The following is a 22,441-nucleotide window of genomic DNA, read 5'->3' as shown; positions in this document are numbered from 1 at the left end:
CCTGCCACCACCAGCTGCAGACTTGCTCTGCTCACAGCTCTTACCCTCAAGCCTGAGTTTGGCAGAGCTGATACTGCAGCGCAGGCATGGGGAAAGGGGGGTGCTGAGGTTTGGACAACTTCAGCTATTTTAACTCCTTCCTACAAGTCTAGGGCTCAGATGACACTTCTGTTCAACCTCCTTTTAAGAATCCTTCCCCCAGCTCCCACTCAGCAACACCAGGGGATGGCACGGGGACAACTGAGGACACTGTGGATACCAGACAGTCCTTTCATAGCAACTGTATTTCTTGAATGTCTTTAAGTGATTTGGGCTGTGAGGTGGGTATTCTGATCTGGTCACAAGGCAGAGAGGGAAATGAGTGGAGGTAGCTCACCCTCTTGCTATTTTGAGATGGGCTGTGGTCCCATCCCCTGGTGACTGTGCTAAAAAGCAGCGAACACCTGCCTTGGCTCGCAGCACCCTCGGCCTCCATGCTGTGCCTCATCTCAGCACCACAGTGCCCTTGCTTTTCTGTGGAGAGTGAATGTGGCTGCATGGTTGCACTCCTCCCCCACAGGGCACTCCCCTCCCCATGCCAGCACAGAGAGCTCACATGTATCTTCAAGGGAGGCTCAAGACTTTGCTCCTTTAATGTGCAATAAAAAAAGGCAACTCTCCCACGCTCAACAAGAAATACCACAAGCAGGAGCCCCAGGCTTGGTACCCTCCCCCTGGCTACGTTTTACAATCGGGCAGCATGTGCGATTTGCTCAGAAGGGGTTTTCTCCCCATGTGCAAAGGAGCTCCTGGCTGCTGCAGGGCTGCTTTGCTGGCATGAGATGGCTGATGTCTCAGCTCACCTCTGCTCACCAGCTGAACAAGCTAGCCCAGCAATAGTGTCGATTAAGGGCCCTCTGCTTTAGGGACCACAGCTCTGCAGCCCCAGCACATGTGGTTACTCTGAGGGAGTCTATAGCACTGGCCTGATCTGACCCTCAGAGAGACTCCCCACACTACGGCACAATGTGGTAGAAGGCATCAGTGGAAGTGAGAGAGGGCGGTGGGATCGCATTAGGGAAAGAGAGGAGAAAAGTATAATAATGGGAGAATTAAAGAGATTTAATTGAGAGTTTGCTGAAGGCACATCCTACCCCCTAGCAGACAGCCCCTTCAGCCTGGGGTACTGCTCGCAGCTCAAGCCCTCTGTGCAGCAAAGGGCTTTGGTAACTGGCTGTCATGCAGTGGAAATATTTGGGCTGTGGGTAGGGTTCTGGATAAACTGATAGGGAGGGGGAAGAAAGGAAGAAGAAGAGGTTGTGAGTGGAAGGTGGTGCATACCACAAGCACTTGTGCAAGAGAGACTAGAGTGACAGGGCCCCTCTACTGTTAGTGTTCCTCCTGCCACCTGTAGTACTTTGCATCCCCATGCTTTCCAGTCTAATAGTGGCAGGTGGAGGGCTGGAGATCCATTCTAGGGATGGGGTGAGGAAAGAGGCAGGCAGGAATGACTTCAGCAGCAGACTGCAGCCTCTCCTGCTGCTTGGGCAAGATCTCTAACTACCTCACTGTAGAGGAGGATGGGGAGTTTCTTCCGCTTTGCCCATGCTGTACCAAAAAAAAAAAAAAAAAGCCCACTGAACTCTCACATTCTCTAGCAGCTTTGAAAACCCCCTTCACAAATCTATTGTGTGACATCCCTAAACACAACAAAGATTATCTGAAATCAGAAAGCAGCTTAAAAATAAACAACGCAAAGGGAAAACAGGAAGAGAGCAGAGGAAGGGGACAGAGTCCTTCCCCTGCTGGCCCCTGGTCAGAGGCAAGCAAAATAGCACACACAGCTTCTTGCTCCACAGCACACCAGTCCATAGCATTCACAAGGCAAACATAGCATCATCTTCCTTTGCTTGCTTCCTATGATGACTGGCAGCAGGAGGGGAGATGGACGTCCCTGCTGAGGAGCTGGACAAAGTGGGGAGCCTGTCCGCAACTTTTGCTCGCTCTTCCAGAAACTTGTCAAACTCTGTGGCAAGAGAAGAGCAGAGCATTAACAAGGAGGGAGGTTTGTGGAAGAGCCTGGAACAGCTGGAGAAAGGGTTTGGCTGGCAAGTCTTACCTTCACTGGTGACACCTTTTGCATCCTCTGACTCTCCCTAGGGAAGGAGGAGAAGGGCATGGTTAGAGGCAAGGTAGACAAAGGCACATCCACAGATGTGATTCTTCATCTGCATGGAGAGAGACAGGACAGTGCTCCCCCCAATTCTGCAGTACAGACATGTTAGAGTGGCCCTGAGCCTCAGTTCATTAGCTATGCCTCCCAGAAGGCTAATTATACTGGTGTGGTATCCCAAGCCCCATGTCCTTGGCTTTTCCTGCCCTGCTCCCTCCAAGCAGCCTGCACGACACATTAAGCAGTGCCAGTGCTGTTGTAGACTGCCTAAAATCCAGCCCTGCAGGCAACTCTGGCAAGACTGCTGGCTCCAGGAAAGCAGCCCCTCACTTACCACATCAGTGGAAAGCCACTTTTCTATGTCTTCCATGAAACTGGCTTGGGGAACTGGCACCTGGGACAGAAAGAGAGAGAGGGATGAGCCAAGAAAAGAGAGGATGTTCCAGGAAACCCACTCTGCAAAGGGAAAGCCCAACCCAAAAGCTAACCCTCTCACTCCACCGTTCAGTCAGCTCAGGCCCTTCCAAGTCCAGCTGCTGCTACTGGAAAGCTCTCCCAGCTACCACTGCCACCACTCACCTACTTACTCTGCCCCATCCACACCTAGACACAAAGAGTTTCCAGAATACACATAATCAAAAGTATCTAGGGTTTGGTGCTTGGCTTTGGGGTATTGGGATTGGACCAGGCTTTCCATTTTGGTGAGGACTCACTAGGTGGAAACTGGCTGCTTGTGCTAGACAGCCAGAGAACAAGAGATATGCTTTTCTCCACACCTCCTCCCTTCTACAAACCAATGATGGTCTGATGTCAAAGACTGCAATGCTTAAGATATCAGGTGTGCCAGGTTTGGCACCACATTAAGGAGGAAACACACCTGCCAAGAAGTGATTATCTGGTAGGATCATGGAGCACAGCAGGATTTGACATCTCACCAAACTACATAAACAGATCCATCAGAGAAAGTCCTCTGCAATTTAAGTAAATTTTACTTCCAGTAGGGATGAGGCTAGCTCAGGAGACTTAATGTCCCTGGCCAGTTCAACAAGCAAAGAGACACTATCCTAGTGGACAGGGGATAACCTTGAAGGAAACCAAGTCTAATTCAAACCCCAAATCCTTTTCTCTAGTCACAAGCTCCTGAACAAAGCTGAGCAAGGAGCAGCCCTTGCTAGAGGCTCCATAAGCAGAAGCATGAGAGAGTATTTGTGGGAACTTATTTATTAGTCTCCTAATACAGATAGCTCCCTTGCACTCAAGAAAACAGCAAGACCAAGAAAAAGAGCAATCCTTTCTTACCAAGGACAGGCAGATTTCCCCAAACCAAGGAGCAAGTTCAGATAGCAACCAGAGCTGGCAGATGAATGAATGGGGATGGAAGAGGATGTGTGAGATTAAGCAATTTCAAAGTGAACTGGCTTTGTCTACCCAGAGAGGAGCTCTTTGGGGTAGAAATGCAATCAAGCCAACTGGACAGCATGTGAGGAAACTTCCTAGAGCAGACATCAGTCTGGGCAGTGCCGACTTCAGGAAGACAGGCTAACAAACTTCGGACTTGGGAGTGTGTCAAAGCCTCAGTGTGCTTGAGGGGATGTAATTGCAGGAGTTCCTGCTGCCAAAAGACCAAATTCAACAGCCTGAAGGCTCAAACACTTTAGCTAGAGGAGAAGGCCTTGAACAGGGTAAAAGCCAGAATGTGTTTTCCTCCAAACAGGGCAGCTCATGCTGAGCAGGAGAGGCTGCAGGGTGAATGAATGGTGGCAGCCTTCCTCATGATGCTACCAGCTAGTCCCTCTGCCCCAGGCACCCACCCCAAAACAGGCTATCCTCTAGCTCCAAGAATGGCACATGCTCTCTTGGCCTCTGAGCTCCTAGGATTTCTTCCTACAGACATGTTTACTTAAGGAAGGACTGACACTGCCTGCTTCCATTCCAGCCCTGGTCTCCACACCTGGCCCAGACCAGGGTTGCTCCCTTTCAGTTTGAAGTCTTCACTGATGTCTGCTGTGCATCCTCCCATGCTGTGCCAGCACCACCTCTAGTTCAGCAGCCCCAGCCTCCTTCCACCCTGCTGGCGCTCCATGATCTCACCATTCCTTGCTGCATCATCCATTTAGTCAGTTGAGCTCCATCACTGGAGGCACCAGACTCCCCCGGGTCGAGAGGGAGTCTGCACTGAAAGCTGGTATTGTGAAGGGTGAGGGAGAGGGGAGGCAGTGGGTTTAGAGTGGGAGAAAGAACACACTGGTGGCCTACTTCTCTGATTGCAGAGAGAAGGCAACTGGATTTGGAAACCTGCTGAAGAGGAATAAAACAAACATTTCCAGGTGAAAATTTCACTGCAGATATAAGGAGACCATCCTGTTACTGACTGAGTCAGCCCCAGACTTTCAATAGTTCCCCAGCTCTGGGGTTTAAAGAATGAATTATATAGCCTAGATAGGAAATGCAGGTTGGTGGAGACTGGGAGTTATCATCAGTCATGTTAAACAATTGATTTTTTCCAAACTTGATTGTTTCTCATTCCTGAAGATGCACTAAAAGCTCTGTGGCCACTTACCGTTCCTGTGTTCTGCTGCCGGGCACCGAGGGCGCCAGCGAGTCCTTTGGAGGCTTGGGGATCTTCGTACTTCACCCTGAAAGCATGAAGTTAGATAACACACAAACTGATGAGATGCCTGAGAGTGAAGAGCAAGAACTCCTAAACATGATTCTGATTGCACAACTTTTCATCTCTTGTCATTCTGCTCCCAAGAGCTTCTAGAAAGGTGTGAAAAACCCCTACTAAAGGCGTAGCCCACCACAAACCAGACTAATCTAGTCACTGCAACATCACTGTGGGATACCACAGGATAGCCCTGGCACATGACAGGAGGATGACAAGGCATCATATGAAAACCATCCAACAGACTAAAACACAGACTTACAGAGCTAGGCGCATCAACCATGACAGTCATCTTCTCTGGGGTTGACTATGGAAGAGAGATATCTAACACAGACTGACCAGAAGATTACAGCTACTTCAGAAAGGATTCAAGCAACAAGACCCTACATACTCACCTACCTTCACAGTCACAAACACAGCTCAAAAACATCTCTTTAATCAATGCCACTCAAGAACTGATGGTGGCAGAGACTCACTGGTCTATGCTACATCACAGGTGAGATTGGATGATCAGAAGAGCCTAATGTTGCTTCAGGATCTCCAAATGCACCATTACAGCAACCTCTTTCCATACAAAGACACATCTCACCCATAATCTCCCTCATTCCTTTTCTGTGTCCCCTCTAGGCTGCTACCACACATGCTAATACCACACATCACCATTTGATCCATGCAGAGTGGAGAAAAGAGTCCGTCCATGCTGAGAGATTGAAGCCTCTCCCAGAAACTCTCTGCAAGTCTCCTCTCCAGCTGCTCCCAGGCTCCTTTTCGCAGATCTGGCAGACCATCAAGCGGAGCTGTTTTTATTGGGGGCCAGGGGCTTGGGCCACTGGCACTCAAACTTTTCGAAGAAGTGCTCATCAGTGAAGGGGCCACTGTGGACAATGGCATCAAGGATGAAGTACAACGCTGCTATCATGCCACTGATGAGGAAGAATGGCAGGAAAGGCTTCAGGTGTTTCAAGCACTGCTTCACCGAGACACACATGAAGCATGGGAAGGTCAGGAACAAAACTCAGCAGCCCTGCCTGTGTCTCCTGGCAGGAGCAGCAGGGCAATGGGTCTGTTCAGATGGAGGGAGACACTGAAAGTGGATGCTGGTGAGTGAAATGTGAAGCCTGAGCCAGTGAGAGTAGAGGCTACCTGGCAGAAGTACAGCACAGGCAGATGAAGGGCAGTGAGGAATAAATAGAAGATGTCTCATTCCTTGTGCAGAGATCCCAAGCTGCAGTCTGTTAAGGAGTGTGCCACAGCAGAGAGGATATGATTCCACTTCTCCCCCAGCCTCCAATACTAAGCACGTAGTCGGGGGTTGGATTTCAACCCCAGATTGGGTGCTGTCGGTGCCACTGTTTTAGTCCTGGACTGCAGCTGTCCTTAGGCAGCACACCTCACAGTAAAGTGGTGGGGAAACCCATGGGCAAAACACATGCAGTTGTGTGTAGGCCATGGGTTTCCCCACTGCTTTTACCAGAAGCAGTCTGAGGCAGAGGAATGAAAGAGGACCTTTCCTTAAGAGACCTTAACTTGCTGCTGCTCAGCTGCAGAACAAGGCACTCCAGTGGATGGAGATCAGGAACACAGGTCTTTGAGGACTGGAGAGAGCCATGTGCCTGTGGGCTCCACTGATGGAAAGCAGTGGGTGACTCTGATAGGCAAATCAGCCATAGTCTCTCAAGCCAAAGGGATCCAGTCAGCACAGCTCTTGTCAGCTCCTCCCAGAACAAAGATTCAGCAATCCACTCTTTGTGATGGAGACCTCTTCAGTTCAGCCAGTACTAAGACCAAACTCTTAATGCTTTACGCCAGGAGGTCTCAAATGCACTACGGAGGAAAAAACATCAGTCCCGCTTACCAACAGGGAAGCTGAGGCACAGAGCAGTGCCCTGCCTTGCAAACCACAACTGACTGCACACTTTCTGCACTCCAGTTCAATACTCTGCCATGAGGTTGCATCAATATTCAGTGATTCCCAAATTCCACATCATTCCAGTCAGGGCACATGAGTTCATAGACAGACAAGAAAACTCAGCCAGTCCCACGCCACACCTTCATCTTCAGACACTAAGTCTCCCCAGCACATGTGGCACCATGGTCCACTGACACAGGGGTAAGGGACATGCGCACATAGAGGCCGCATCCTTCGTCTCATGACCAGGAAGACACTGTGAAGAGGAGGTGATGGCAGCAGGAAGAATGACTGGGAACACAGAAGTCATCCTACAAACACTGTATGTCAGAAGAGTGCATTTCTGTTGCATCCTATTGTCTCCCAGGAACTGCTGCTGGTTGGGGTCACAGCCCCAGTTGCCCTGAGCCCTCCCCCTTTGCAAGAAGGCAGGACAGGACAGAGTGGGCTGCTACACTCACTCTCTACGCTGCTCAGCCAGCGAGCTGCCACGGGTCAGGGCAAACATGTCAAACTCTTCTTCCAGCTTGCCAGAGGTGTCGAGGGAGTGCAGCCCCGCGCTTACGCTGCTTGAGCCAAGGTCTGTGGGAGAGAGAGCAGGGTGAGCAGGCAGCACAGAGCAGTAAATGGAGGGCTGTGGGCTTGGAGGGTGCTAGGTGGAAAGCTAGCATCAGAACAGGATCAGCTGCTCTAGGCCCACTCTCTATCCTGCCCCTCAGCTGCAGCACAGTCTATGCATGTGTGCAGTGTCGTGGGTGAAGCAAGCAGTTTCTTCATCTGCTCAGCAGGTATTTTTAGCCCAGTCTCAGGCAGCATCATCATCATCAATTTACTGTACTGATCCTGAAGGCTAGATGTTCCTGACCATTTAAGACAATAATTCCCCATAATTCCTCAAAATTCCTCAAAAATTCCTCAGAGGGAATTGCTCCATAACCTGCGGAAGAGGATAACCTGTGCTTCTGGGCAAGCACCTCTGAGACAGATGAGTAGATTTTCATGACTCAGGCATCTGAAAAACCCTGACTTAAAAAATACCTCAACTGGTTTGTCCATACTTGCCAATTTTCTGTAGCTGCATCAAAGCTGTACTGAATATGCTAACAGCTAGCAAAAGCTTCAGGCAGTGCTATATAGGCTGTTAGTATGTCTTGAGGAACCCTCAGGACCTCTCCTGTGTCCTGAGCCCAAGATGCCATGGCTGCCTTTGCAGCACAGCTCAGCTACTTTTCTTCTCCCAAAATTCATTGGTCAGTCTGGCACCCACAGCAAGAGAGGCAACTGCACTGCTGCTAGGCATTGCAGAGGGAGTAACTTTCTCTCCTACTGTGCTGGAAGGCTCTGTCCTCAGCCACAGTGTAATGCTGAGGTCCTTCATAAGTCATGTCCACCTCCTGCACAACATGAGGTGTGGATGCCAAGACATATGCTTGTGTGCCTTGGGGCATATACGAGTTTCTTCATGAGTTTATTGGTTGACAATACACCCTGTTTCTCTAGGTTAGTTTATGAATGTGACTAAATAATTTTGGAAGGTGATTCAAGGGCATGAAAGGATTCCCAGAACAGCACAGGAGAAGGACTGAGGGGAAAACTGCATGGTAACATACTCATTCCAGCCAGCTGAGAGGAGAGGTTGTTGGTGACTTCAGGCTGTCTCACTGCAGAAGGAGTACCGGGTCTCAGGTCAATCAAGCTGTTCTCTGCCTCATTTGGTGCCTTTGAAGAAAAAAAAAAGGAAGATGGTGGAAAGTTTCTGAAGCCTGGACACCCTGACCCTTCAGTCACAGCTCACTAACACTAGAGAGGGAAGTTCTTCTGTAATCATCAAAAGATAGCAGTTGTGAAGCCTCTCCTTGTGAGACAGGGGACGGTGATCAGATAACTGGCTGTGAATAGTGTCCCAGGGCAGAATACACCTTGGTAGGCAGCCTCTGAGCTCTGCTGGATGACAGTGAGTAGGTTAAGTGCTTGGTTCACTGGACAGGGCAGTGTGCAGATGAGGGAGGCTCATATGGGAACTGGTCCTCTCAGTGTTCAGTACTGGAAAACCGTAACTGCTGCTGGTCTGCTCTCACTCTTTGGGTGAGAGGAAGGCTCCCATTGGCAGGGAGGGAGAGGCTACCAGTGGGAACTGGAGTGTCCTGCATACCAGTGTGACCTGGTGCAGCTGGGCTGGGAGAGCAAAGCCTACAGCTTGCAAGTGGGGCACACTGAATCTCTCTCCAGTTCAGCAGGACACTGCCAGACCTGCAGGATGCAAACCAAGCTGCACAGAGAGGCAGTTGATCCAAGTTACCTTAACAGGCTGTCCTGTCCGAAGACGCTCAAACCTGCAAGAAAGGTGATGGGATTCATTTCAGTAGTGTATGCTTATTCACCCACAGCCCAAGAGACTTCTTATAAATCTTGGCAGAGACTGCTCTTTCCTACATAGTAGGAAAGAAGGACAATGGCTCAGGGCCCAATTCCCCCTCAAGACCAAAGACACCATAAGGCCCACAGAACTGATGCCTCCTTCTTGAAAGGCTGTGTGAGGAAGCTTCTTGTGATCCTCCAGAACTACTTCTAACCAAAATGATTCAAACCCAGCTCTTCCTACAGACATAGGGACTAAATTCTCCAGACTTCATCCTAGATTAAGAGACGGGTTTGATAAAATGGAAGAAAAAAAAAAAAGGGTGCTGATCCCACCTGGGCAAGTCCTTTCTGTTCCTGTCTGCCTCAGAGCTAGAAAACCAGTTCTTTCCATGCAGTTCTCTCCTTCTTCTGGGTTATGCTACAGGGACATCTTCCATCACTAACTTACACAGCAGTTTTGAAGGGACAGGAATAAATCAGCAAAAACTGAGAACTGTCTTTGTTCTCAAAGATGAATGATACAGGACTATACATCTTGAGCATTATACTCATGGGCAGATCAAAAGGGTGGGATAGAAGGCCTTCAAGGGGCAGTAAACTCCTGTGGAAGAGCTGGGGAGAGAAGGGAGGAGAGAGGTACCTTTCATGGCGCAGAAACACGTTGTTGAGGTTATCATTGATAAGGAGCAGTTCCTCGGTGAGTTGCTCATGGAGGACACGGGGAATCAGCTCCAGCACACGTTGCTGCATGGCTCTGCATGTCCGATTCAGCTCCTGTTCACGGCAAGGGGAAGTTACTACAAAGGTCAGTCTAAGGCTGAGCACTCACAGATTTGGAAGTCTGACTGGGACAGACAGACTCCAGAGGCTACTGGGATCTGTCAGCAAGGGTTGATGGGCAACAGATATTGGTATGAGAGGTAAACTGAGTCTGAGCTTTACAGACAATAATTGTATGCTTCTTGTGTAACACATCACCCAGAAAGAAAGGCCTTTCTACAGGTCTACAAGTCCCCATGTGAGATGATTCCAGCCTCAATAGTGCAACTTCCCTTAGCTGTTGAAACCCCGCCCTCCCTGTGACTCCCTTATCCCATCACTCCCTGATGATGCCCAGACTAAACTATCCAGTGCAACTGTTCTGCATGCTTGTCACACATCATGCCTCAGTCTATCAAGTCATTGCTAAATCGAGCTGCATGTGCCAGCCCTCCATCCTGCCAATGTTCCTTACTTGCAGCAGCTCCAGGTCGGAAGGCTCAGCCTGAGACGGCAGCAGCTCTGTCAACATCTCCGACATGACCTTCATGTTCCCATTCACCACTTCCAGCTCACTGCGCAGCTTTCCAATCTGAAAAAGGGAGAGGAAGTGACAGCTCTGCCTGGGAGACTCAGGAGACAGCTAAGGTAGCTCTGCATGGCTGTGTACTACATGTGTGTGAGCATTCACAAAGCCAAAGGGAACCACCACTGGGGAGCTCATTTGTCACTGCTCAGTTTGGCTCTCAGGAGCTCCTAGCAGAAGGAAGCTCCATTACTTACCATCAATTTCATTTCCTGATAACAGATGCCAGGCCCTCACCTGAGATCTTTGGCAGCTAGCCTAGCCTTCATTTTTAATAGCTGGCACAGGCTGCTGTTATGATCCAAACCTCTTCCCAACTAGAAGCTTCTGTGTGGCAGCCACTCAAATAATTTCATTTCCAAAGTGACGTAAGAGAAGGAAAAAAAAGAATTTCCATTCAAAAGGCAAGTCTGGGCTAAGTGTGAAGTTGAAGCTTTACCCCTCTGGTTTCAGAAGCTGCTAATGAGCCTCTTGAGAACAGTTTCTAGCCTCTGTTCTGCAAGGGGATGCAAGCTACTGACAGATGGAGGATTGGTGCTGAACATGGTGTCATGAAGTCAGGGTGAGGAAGGAGAAAAGAGGATGGGAAACAAGTGAGAAAGCCCTGGCCTTTGGAAACCACATAGCCAGAGAGGGTTGATTCATATAGTCAGCAGTGAGGCAAGATAAACAAAGATGATAAGGAGGCATCTACTGAGAAGGCTTTTGCTGGTCAAAGACCTTGCTTAAAATCTCTGTGTCTCAGTTCCCCACTTCCCTATAGCCAGGAGATCCTCCCTCTACCTGCAAGCAGTCCTGCCTCAGAAAAACATAACCACTCTGTGTCTGTGATATCCCAGCTCATCACCATGACCACAACGGAGCTCTGAGAAGCTCTCAAGGGACTATGCTTTGAAGGAATGGCTCCTTGAAGACAGAGACTGGAGAAGGACCAGGACAGCAGTCCCAGAACAGTGTTTGTGAAACAGCCCCCAAATGCAGGAAGAGTCAGCAGCATCACAGGGCTCAAGCCCAACTCACCTGCTCTGGTGTGGGTGTGATGGGTGCGTCACTGGATGTGCCTTTCCCGGTGGGCAGGGTGACAGGGTGGAGGATGGACTCTATCTGCTGAGGGGAGTTGACTGCAGGTAAGTTTTGTCCAGATTGGGAGTTGGAGCTATACACAGACTACAGACAAAGGTGGGAAAAGTGACAGAGAGAAGGAGATGTTAGATACTCACAGCTGTCAGGGCAGTATAATTAGGAGAGAAATGTTGATGGTAACTCCCCATTTGCTTTCAATAGCTCTTCTAGCAAAGAGGATGTCCTGGAGCTTCTCACTCCCCAGAAGCCCTCTAAATGCAAGCTAGAGTTCCTGAAGTCCCCTCATAGCTCCAGAATGGCAGCTGCCCAACATCCTTCTCTTCAGCAATGCTCCCATACCCTCTGTGGTGTGTGGATGGGTGACAGCATGTCCAGATCAGTCATGGGGAACTCCAGGCCCTTTCGTCTCAGGTCTTCATAGACAGCGACGACACCAGTCAAGTCCGGTGAGCTGCGGAAGGCGTCTGCCCAGGACTGGGGAGAAGGAGACAGTACAACCCATCATCATTTACAGTAGTCTTCTGTACAAACACCTGAACAGAAACACTCTCTGAATGGGCGCAGATGCTCACGCTTCTTGGCTCACCTGGATGAGGGTCAGCACCTTGTCATGCACTATGGCAGGTGGATTGTTCTTCGGCAGGATTGTTCTCACCAGGACACCTTCTACAAAGTCCTGGGTGGATACAAGGACATGGAAGCGATGGCCACAGTTTTTGACACATGTCTCCAGGACCTTCAAAGGCAATGAAGCATTAGCTATATCCTTCTCTGCCTACGTGTGTTCATATTGTTGGCTTTAGATGCCCATGTCTTTTCAGTCAGGTACTGAGCCTTACAGCAGGATATCATAAAGCTGAGAAAGAGCCCTGACCACTCACCGTCAGAGCCAGCATAACTTCATGGAAGTTCTTATTGCCCACAATTCTCTTCTTAATGGCTCGGAAGGCATCTTTAGGTCTGCAGGAGAAATCAGATGAAGAAAGATCATCAGAAGGTTGAGATCCCCCTACAGAGAGGCAAAGCAAAACAGCCGCTGGCTCTGTATGCCTCATATTCATCAGGTGACCCTCCCCACCATGTTTACAGTGCAGCCTGAAGCAATGACTGGTAAAGCAGCTTCTGCCTGTGGTTCTGCAAGAGGAGCAGGGTCCTGCTAATGAGTGCTATTAATGAAACTGAGGCCTCTGTGCCTCTGTGCTGTGTACAACTTAAGCAGAGTAAAAGCAATGCTAGAAATGCACTACTTGGGGGCAGAGCAAAATCCCATGGCAGAGAGGAAAGAACAAAAAAGCTTGGCATGGCTTAGAAACATGAAGGAGAGAGCAAGCTACTGCAATCCCCGTGTTTCTCAGAGAAAAGCTGTTTAACAACACTTCCCTGGAGGAAAGGAGGCTAAAAAGGAGCAAGGCAGATACACTGGCAAAATCTTGTCTATGCTGCAGGTGGGCAAGAGAGCAGCAGCATAACATGGTATCCTTAACCATTCTGAAAGGAAAGAAGCACCTTGGTCTCAGCCCACTGTGGTCCTGGGAGAGGGCACTAATGAACCAACATGCTCTGGCAGAGCACAAGGAAGAGAGTCTGGGCTGGAAAGAGCAGCAGTGCTGGATAAGAAAAGTGGGGTGGAGACACTGATGTGATAAGGAAGGCAGGAGTGTATTGGCCCATGGGGTAGCACGTCTACAATGGACAGGCATTACCAGGGCAATGGGAGAGCTTGCCATGCCAGGAGGGTTACAGCTGTTATCAGGCACCCAGAACTGAGACACCAAGTGGCCACAGCTCAGGACTGAGAACTGTTGGCAGAGACAGGTGTATTTGCACCATGGGGATAGCATGGAAAAGAAGTGGTCACAGATCTGTGAGTAGAGATGTTTGTTTGACTTTGTTTTCATACAGCTGTGAAGCTGAAAACTGGGCTTGCTAATCCTCTGTCAGCATCACTGTGGGGTAACAGCAGGAGTGAAACCTACATTTTGTATTCCATGTAGCACCTTCTTTTTTACATGCTGCTCTTGAAATCTCCACTGTGAGAAGGAGCAGTCCCTCTTGCATTCACTGGCAAATCCCCAGGTCCAGAATTAACAAGTCTGGCAGATTTCTGAACATTTCCCCATAGGAAGAGGGAGATGAGGACTCCCCTACCCACTTTGTGCATGTCTGAGTGACTGTACATGAAAATACCTGAGAAGTGAACCTCAGCAGGACTTGCAGACAAAGGACTGAACAGCAGCCTGAGAATTTTCTCTCTCCTCAGTCACGAGCCTACAGATTTTTACACTCCCAGAGGAGAGAAAGAGAGGGGTATGAAAGAGAAATAAACTGAACTGGAAGAATGGCAAATATGCCTTTGGGAGATCGGAGGCAGCGTGGCTTGAATCAGGGTTTCTCTGGGGACCCTGAAGGCCTGTTTGAATGGCTCCCAGTGCTCACAGAGATTACAGGGAAGCATCAAAACAGATGCTCTGACAGCTCTGCTGTGTCTCTAGGTCTCCCAGCAGAATCTTGTCCAAGGGACTGCTGGGAAGTGTAGCTTATTACCTCCACCAGTGCATGCTACCACTGCAGCCTAGGGATGCAGTGTTACAGGGTGTGCTGGGATCGGCTGCTGGATGTGTACCCTTGCCAGCTCCCTTACCCTTCTTCAGTCTCATTAATGATGTCGCAGATCTCCATGTTGAGAGCCCAGTCCTCGCTCCGCAGGGACCCATCGGTAGCTCTCTCTGGAAAATAGAAACCAGGACACCGCAAGGCTAAGAGCAGCCCTGGCACTCTCATGGGCTGCTGTTCAGCTGTCAGGACGCCTCAGAGCCCTGCCACCTTCTCCCTGACTTCCACCACAACACACAGGAAGGTGAATCTTTCTGCAAAGTCCAGGCCACCAGATGCTCCGCGCTACATGTCACCACCACAAAGCTCAGACTGGCCAGCACTGGGACCCGTGGTTGCTCAGTGTTGCCACTTGTGCTGCCAAGACACAAACACACACTGGTGTCCTGCAGGCGAAGTGAAGGGGCTCAGCATGACTTCAGCTCCACGGTTAGAGAAATGGGGGATTATTTGCTTTGTTGCTTGCAGGGCCAGAAATTGTGAGTTTCGTCTGCTCACACTGACACAGATCTAATGTCAATGGCACCATTCTCGGTTGGCACTGAATTAAGGAGACAAAAGAATTGACTCCTGTCTTTTTACATGAGCCCTACAAAAACAAGCAAGCAAACATAAACAGCCAAAGCAGGGCTCTCTCTTGTTTAACAAGTTCTTTCCCCTGAACTTCTGGCCTCTGGGGAGTATGGACTGCAGGCTGAAGTTGAAGAAATGTTGTTTCAGCTTTGACTGTGTTCCCTTTAATTAGGAATTCCTCAGTCAGCTTTGATGTTATTCAAGGCAGAGATTTGGGAAACAAGCAGCCGTGACGGAGAGCACCAGTGTCACCACCCTATAATCAGCCACGTCTCTGTTCTAGCCACACCGACTGACTGATGCCTTCAGGGACACCACCAGAGGCTGGGAGAAAGAGAACCGCCAGCGGGGCAGGCAGGACCCAGCCACTCTCCAGAGCATAGGGAAACATAGAGATGCAGCAGATGGCAAGCAGAGGACAAGAATCATCCTTCCCAGCTCTCCCATTCTACGAATTACCTGATTTAGCACTGGGGCAAGAGAATTAAAACTAGCCAGACCAGTTTAGCACCTCCCAGGTGCTCTTCAGATCTCAGACCCAACAAGGTACTTAGAGAAGGACCTGCATTTTCAAAACTGTTGTCCCTGCAAAACCTGGAGTTGGCCCTTGCTGCTTGTGGGTCCTCCACCCCTTTGGAGAGGCCCCTCCTCTGCAGAGCTGCCTTTTTCTGCTTTTGACTCAGCAGCTAATGATCCCTCTGTGGGAATGAAATGAAATGTCCATTCATGAAATAATGGGATAGGGTCACAGGAAAAAGATTTTTTAACTCCTATCTGAGTAAGCACATCCTTCATCTTTTGGGATGTGCTGTTTTTAAGGGTCAGGCAGAGAGCTATTCACAGCGCTGTGCAATGCAGCTTCTTATACACGTGCCCCTCCCACAGATTACACACCACAGTGTGAAGCTACCTATCTCTATTTTACCACAGTCTAGCCACCACCTTTTCTGTTGATTGCAGAATGTATTGACTGCACTGTGATTATGTTGATTACATTGTGGCCACAGACAGATGGAAGAGGGCAAACAAGGGAAGGAGAGTGGCAGAACATTCCTGATGCTCTTCCACCTTTCTGGAGGTCGGGCTACTACTGTAACATCCTGAAAGCCCCTTGATTCGTGGAACTTCTGTCACAAAGTATTAATTTTATATAGGAATCCTGGTCTCTTGCAGATCCAAGCTTCCCTGAGGCAGCTTAGGAGGTAGCACCGCATTGGGTGATGTGGTGGAAAATATATCTAGGGCAGTGGGCTACAGGGGAGCATGTCCAGTATACCAGCACATATTCCAATGAATGGGTGGAGCTGTGGTAATACATGGGGGAAAATTATTTCCATCAGGGTTCCTTTGGGATCAGGACTTGGTACAGTAGCAGCGCTCCAGATGCCCTCCTGCTCTGAGACACCACACAGCCAACCTTGCTGGCAGGCAGATTGCAGCTCAGGTTGGTCTGATGGATTTGGCACACATGGTCACAAAGCCACCCTTCACTTGCACTCTCCTCCAGCATCCCCTTGGTTTGAACCCCAGCCTAGCCAGAAGTTTCTCCATGCTGTTTGCTGCCTCTGGTAGTGAAACACTCAATCACACAGGGGTTGCTCTACTGAAAGGAAGTCCACATCCACTCTTCTCACCCCTGGAGAAAAACACTGCCCATGGAAGGAAAAAACTCACAACTCAGGAACAGGGTTGAGCCTGCTGGCAAGCTCTGAGCTACAGAAAAAAACAGGGATGAAATGAAAACTGCCTTTAACCATCAAGTCCTTGCTGGTCAAGTCTCCCTAACACTTCCCCATCCTCATTTTCACTGTACACAAACATGCACTGAGCCTGCAAACACCTTTCCCTCACTTCCCTAAGTTTGGTGGCACTCTGTAACCTGCTCCCAACCACTGCTCCTTTTCCTCTAAACACATCAGTCCTGCCAAGGTCAGGCAGCAGGTTTGTTTTTCAGACAGGAATGCAAACAAACAGTGCGTGCTCCTTCACCTGGCTGGCCACTTAAGGGAAAATGGGGCTTCCTCAGAAGTGACCCACATTGCTCCGCTGTTACCCCACAATGCTGTGATCATCCTGCTACTGTCACCCCTGTTCACATGTGGGTCAATGAAAAGCTGCAGGAAAGCAGAAAACCTGCCACAAATGCAACACAGGCTCAAAAAATACAAAGCTGGAAGAGCAGTATTAGGACATATGGAAAACAGGAATGTGACCATGAGGCATTTCCAAGGACAAAGCGCTTGAATTTACCCAGGCCTAGCTGGCCTTGGGAGAACTGGAGCTAATGCTGTTTTAGTCCTCCTTGCTTGCTTTCAAGCACTAAGGGACTGTCCAAGCATAGTAAGGTATGTTGGAGTTTTCTCTGAAATCCTGAAATCCATCCTTTTACTAAAGCCTATTCATTAGTCACATGAAGGATCAGGGTGGCTGGCCCCATTTCCCAAACTGTAATTTGCACATGAGCTGTCTGCCCCTCACAAAATCTGAGCCTGAGATGGCTGGGGACAGCAACAAGTCCCTAAAAACAGCAAGCACAGGAGACAGGGCACAGCCGCCCGCCCAGCACCCTGCCAGGTGGTGCTCATCAGACAGCATCTACTTCTGCGTGCTAACGAACTGAGCCTGACCTGCTGCAGAGAACTCAGCCCTGCGGAGGTTATTGGCGGACATATGAATGCCATCTGCCTCCAAGCCTGAAAGCAACTGGCTGTTGAACATACAGGAGGCCCTTCACAGGACCACTTCAAAGCCACATTGTTTTGGCAGCCAGTCCGGTTCCCTGGGTATGACAGCATTGGAGTTTGTCTGATTCCAGCCTCCTGCCTTACAAATTGCTGGGTTAGACCCAGAACCATGGAGGACTGTGGTGTAGATTGAACCAGAGCATTAACTCTTTTCACACTTGGCATTTGATGTACTCCTGCTGACTGCAACTAGGTTATAAATGTTATCTGGAATCATCAGATAAGAAAGAATTCTGAGCTTGGCATAACTGACACAACAGAGCTGTACATTGCTTTGTGGTATGAGTAAATTCCACAGCTTTCCTTCTTTTCAAGTTTATTGTCTCTGCCCTCGTGTCAGGGGAGAGCCCACTGTGGGGCTGCACAGAAGATACTGCACAGACTCCTCTCCTGTTTTCTCCCCGTCACAGATCTGAAGCACCCATAATGAGCCAGGTGCCATTCAGAAACCCTTTGCCCATGACATGCTCTGACAGCTCATCAGAGGCTGTGTGCCCCTCCTCCAAGTTAAGCCCTTTCCCAGTGTTCCCTACAGCGCTCGGTCTCACTGGTTTTAAATTCCTCAGCAAAGCATCATCACCTTCTCACCCATTTCAATGGGTGTTTGAGGGCACCAAGCATTTTGTTGCACGAGACAGCATAGGTTCAGCAGAAAGCAATGCAACAGTCCTTTCTCACAACCTCCATTCAATTCATAAACCCCACTGGCCCAAATCAACATCCTGCCCAAAGTCTCTTTGCTAAGCCTCATGATTTGCTTCCCTTGAGGAAACTTCACAACCAACTCAGTTGGGACTCCACCATTTAGCTGTATTGCTCCTCCAAAGACAGAGGGGACAATGCGCTTTCTAGAGAGGACAAAGATAAGGCTCCAAATCTAATTCAAGGATGGTGATGGACACAGACTTGCGTTGATGTAGTGCTGTGGGTTTCTAAACTACTCCTCCTGCTCCTTTCCTGTGAATCAGCTCAAACTCTTAGGGATTAAATGACTCTTCAACTGCTGCCTTTGCCCCTTCTCCTCCAGAGCAGGCACAGAAGACAAGGCAATCCTTTTTGAGAGGCACTACCTTGCAGGGACCCATCTGGCTCTGGCAGGAGAGTGTGACTGACAACAGCTGATAACTGCTGGCCATCAGCTCCCAACTGACAGAAGGGTGCAGGGACACCTACAAGGTGGGAAACAAATGGCTGTGGGGATTTTTCCTGCAAATTGTGTTGTATCTGCCCTCTTCCTCAACCATGAGCCTCTCTTACCTGCTCCCTTTTTACAATCGACTTTACCTGGTTCTCATGCTTAAATCAACATCAAACCATAAAAAAACCTCTTCCTCTCTGTGTTAACACTGTTACTTCTCTCCCTTGCCTGCCCTCACTCACTGAAATAACCCCTCTCTGTGCCTTTCAGTATTGATATAATTACTAGTTATTCCAGACTTCCAGGGTCAAGAGACAGCATTGGTGGTTTCCTCTCCATTCTCTTGCTCAGAGCACCTCCTTGAAATTAGATTTTCCATTTTGAAGTTTCTCTTAGCTCCTAGATGGAGATGCAGTGGATTTCCCTTTTGAGATGGGAATCCAAACTGTGATACTTTAGCACGCTTTGGCAATTTTCCTGCTGGTCAGAAGTACTGTGTTGAAAAAAAACCCTCCACACAACAAAAACAAATGCCAAAAAACCCCCAACAAACAAGTGTGTATTCATCTTGCTTGAGAAGAGACATCACGGTCCAAAACCAGGACAGAGGCATCTTTTGTGACTAAATCTCAGGACTGGAGTAAGAATCTAGAAAACCTACTCATCTGCAACTGGCTCATTCTGTGACAGATCAGTGAGATTATCTGAGCATCGGTTTCCTTGTCAGCAAAATAAATGGGATTTACTAGATTAACATTAATGGAGGAATTTGAGAATGTCACTGCAGTGTGCCACGGAGGTTTTTTTTTTCATTCCTTAGCCTTCATCTAAAGCTATTTTAGACTTTATAAGCTGTAACAGGCATACATGACTTTGCCTAAGTACTTTACAAGGGCGCAGTATTAGCTTTCTGCAGGCAGCCCAAAGCAGCAGTGCTATGCAGGTTTGATGATCAGGCTCATGGATTCAACATGCAGCTGCCACGGACCTACCAAACAAGTTTGAGTAAGTCATATTCATGTCTCAAATTAAACAAGGAAGACAGCATTTATTCATGTCCCCAGGATGTTGATAGGCAATGTTCAAAAGGAGAAAACATTCATATTTTGTGCCACCAGCCCTTTCAAGTCCTCCACATGGAGTTCATTTCTCATAGACTACAAATCCTCCACCCCTTTGGACTCCCATAACCCCAATCAACCCCAGTCATTAAGATCTCTCTACTGTCACACCTCTGGTACTAAGGACTGTAAACTCCTTGAGTTTGACAACACCCTTGAAATATTTTTTCCCTCTTCTTTGCTGTTGGTTTGTTGTTTGAAAATCCCTTCTTTAACTGAAGCAAAGCCATGAAGGAACCCAATTAAAATCTGGCTACTATATTGATCAGACAGTCTGGAGGGAAAAAGTGATCTGTGACATCTAAAGATAACTTCAGATGGCCTCTACCCAAACACAGAAATATATCTGACACGCTCACTGAGGAAATCAAAGAGCATTCATTCTGGAAAGGGCAGGAGAGAGCTTCTCCTAGAAAGTGTGATGAAACACGTGACATTCATCTGGGGAGATGTCAAAGATCATCTGGAGGTTTTTGTTACAGAAAATCTTCCCTGGTGATCCTTCCCCCACCTTGCTATAGTGCGTCTTACCTATCTTGCCCAACACTAGAAAGGGGCACATCGCAGTGCCTCTGACCCACATAATTCAGACAGCGCTTTGGGTAGCCTCTAAAGTAAGCCACACTTACAAAAGCATTACCTAAAGCAGCCTCTTGCTCCCTTCCTACCCCAGCCACAGCAGCCTATTCACTCATGCAAGCACATCAAAAACTACTGAATCAGGGGCCAGATGTTCACAGCAAAGAACAAGGGTCTGCACAACTGCCAAAAAGCAAGACTGAGCAAGTGCATAAACTTACAAATGGCCTTTGCATGAGCCAGAGTTTAAATGGGCAACATCAACTTCAAGCACAACTTTAAGGCACTTAGACAATACAACACAGGAAGAAAATCTTTGTTCTAAGTATCATAAGAACTGCACCTGTTTTGAGACCACTGCAGCTGTCAATGCTCTTATTCTTTCTAACTGTAGTATATCTTTGCTCCACTTTCTGAGACTAGGTCCTTCTCCTGTGTTAATCTAGTTGACCTGAGCACAGGGACTAAGAGACACTGTGTATCCACAGGCCTGTAAGGTCACAGAGTGGACACTACACTCCTGCCATTGATTTCACGGCCAGAGCTGGTACTCAGCCCTGTGAGAAGGCCGGTGGCGCAGGGGTGGTTCTCTCCACAGAGCCAGGGCACGGCCCTGCCAGGCCTGGTTTGTCCCAGGCTGTGTGCTGTGAAGTTCAGGGTGGGCAGCCGCCGCCGTGGTGGCCAGAGTGCTTGTCCTTCAGGTGGGGAACGCTGATCCGACTATGTGAGCCGCAACACCCCAGGGCCTGGCCAGCGCACAGCCCACGTCCCCCGGCAGCCTTCAGCCGCTCCGGCCAGCCCGTCACCCCCGGAGAGCACGGCCCCTTCCCGCCCAGAACGCGGTAGGCCGATGCAGCTGGAGCCCAGCCAATCAGCAACTCTCTCTGTGCCCCCTCCCCGCCCCCGGTAGGACCCCCGCCCCTCCGCGAAGACCCCACAGAGGTGTGGGCGGGAATGGCTCCGAGCCAATCATGAGCCGCGGCTCTACCGGGGGGCGTGGCTCGGCCGCCGGCCTGCCTCCACTTTAAATGAGGAAACTTCGCCTCGCCGCCTGAAGACCCCCGCGCGCCCGGATTGGCTGGTGGGGGGCCGCCGACGAAGCCGCCTCGGGATGCGCGTCTCCTATTGGTCGGTAGCTCCCGTCAGTCAGAGCGCAGCTTCCCCCTCATTGGTCAATGTCCCCTCCATCCCGCCGCGGAGGCGGGGCCGTCGCTTGCCGGAGGAAGGGGTCCGGCGGGCGGCGGGGTGAGCGCCCCCGGGGACGCAGGGAAGGGCGAGCGAGCGAAGCGGGCGGGGAGGGGCGGGGGGGCGCGCGGCCGCGGGGCTCACCGATGCGCTGCCCCACGGGGGAGCTGAAGGGGTTCCCCAGGAGAAAGTCCATCGCCGCCGCGCCGCGATCAGCTGACGCCGACGCTCACGTGACCCGCGCGCCAGGCCGGGGCGGGCCCCTTCCTGGGCCCCGCTGTGACGCCAGCGGCCGCCGCCCGGGAGGGGTGCCCGGCCCGGCCCGGCCCTGCCGTGGGACTAAGGCACGGGGCGGCACGGGGGCCAGCCGGCCCCGCCCGCCGCTCTCCGGGTCCGAGCAGCGGCCCGCAGGAACCGACTTTCACCGAGTCTCCGCCGCTTTCTGCAGCCGAGCAATGCGGCGGAGCTCGTGCAGAAAACCCACGACCTAGACTTGGGCTTAGATACAGGGAAGCTGGTGGCGACAGGAGTCCCGTTTTCCATAACCCTGCATTGGAGGATGCGTGCTGGTTCATAAAGGCAGTGCGTCCCGTGGCATCCTCCCGGCCTGCAGCGAGGTAGCCATCGACCGACGCTCAGACCCTGGGGATGGGGATGTGTTAATAACGAGCGCCAATCACGATCTAACACCACCGTGCCTGTAACGCGCTCGCCTTGAGTCCCATGTACTGCTCCTACCACCACAAACCTGAGTTGAGGCGGCAGGGCAGAGCATGGCCCCATGGTATCTGCCATGCTCGATGGCACTCTCCCTGCAGAAAGGTCCCCAAATGGTCAGTAGTCTTTGAGCAATGTTTTAGGTGCTATGGGAAATAGTATTGCTTGCCTGCAAACTTAAGTTTAAAATTGAATGCTTTGCTGAGAAACATTAAATACTAGTAGTAATAGCTGAAGAAAACAGTGTGTGCCAGAA

The 22,441-nt window shown here is 50.0% G+C and overlaps 1 protein-coding gene across 4 annotated transcripts; it reads right to left on the bottom strand.

Moving 5' to 3' along the window:
• Positions 1-612: 612 nt before the first annotated feature.
• TOM1 (target of myb1 membrane trafficking protein) lies at positions 613-21,707 on the bottom strand. Of its 4 annotated transcripts, none has more exons than XM_074902397.1 (15): positions 21,613-21,707; positions 14,157-14,241; positions 12,397-12,475; positions 12,102-12,251; positions 11,855-11,989; positions 11,453-11,599; positions 10,322-10,438; positions 9,728-9,861; positions 9,026-9,059; positions 8,337-8,445; positions 7,188-7,308; positions 4,713-4,788; positions 2,487-2,546; positions 2,099-2,135; positions 613-2,005 (listed from the first exon to the last, which is right to left on the bottom strand). In XM_074902397.1, the coding sequence occupies exons 1-15, from the start codon at positions 21,662-21,664 to the stop codon at positions 1,857-1,859; spliced, it is 1,485 nt and encodes a 494-aa protein (XP_074758498.1). In that variant the 5' UTR covers positions 21,665-21,707; the 3' UTR covers positions 613-1,856. The 4 variants fall into 4 exon arrangements, with proteins under 4 accessions (XP_074758498.1, XP_074758499.1, XP_074758500.1 ...); XM_074902398.1 differs by having other exon boundaries at positions 12,102-12,191; XM_074902399.1 differs by lacking the exon at positions 11,855-11,989.
• Positions 21,708-22,441: the final 734 nt, after the last annotated feature.

The sequence above is a fragment of the Athene noctua genome, chromosome 3 (assembly GCF_965140245.1).
Source record: "Athene noctua chromosome 3, bAthNoc1.hap1.1, whole genome shotgun sequence".
Taxonomy (NCBI): Eukaryota; Metazoa; Chordata; class Aves; order Strigiformes; family Strigidae; genus Athene; species Athene noctua.
The sequence above is the reverse complement of the archived record's forward strand: the minus strand, read 5'-3'. Positions and strand labels throughout refer to the sequence as shown.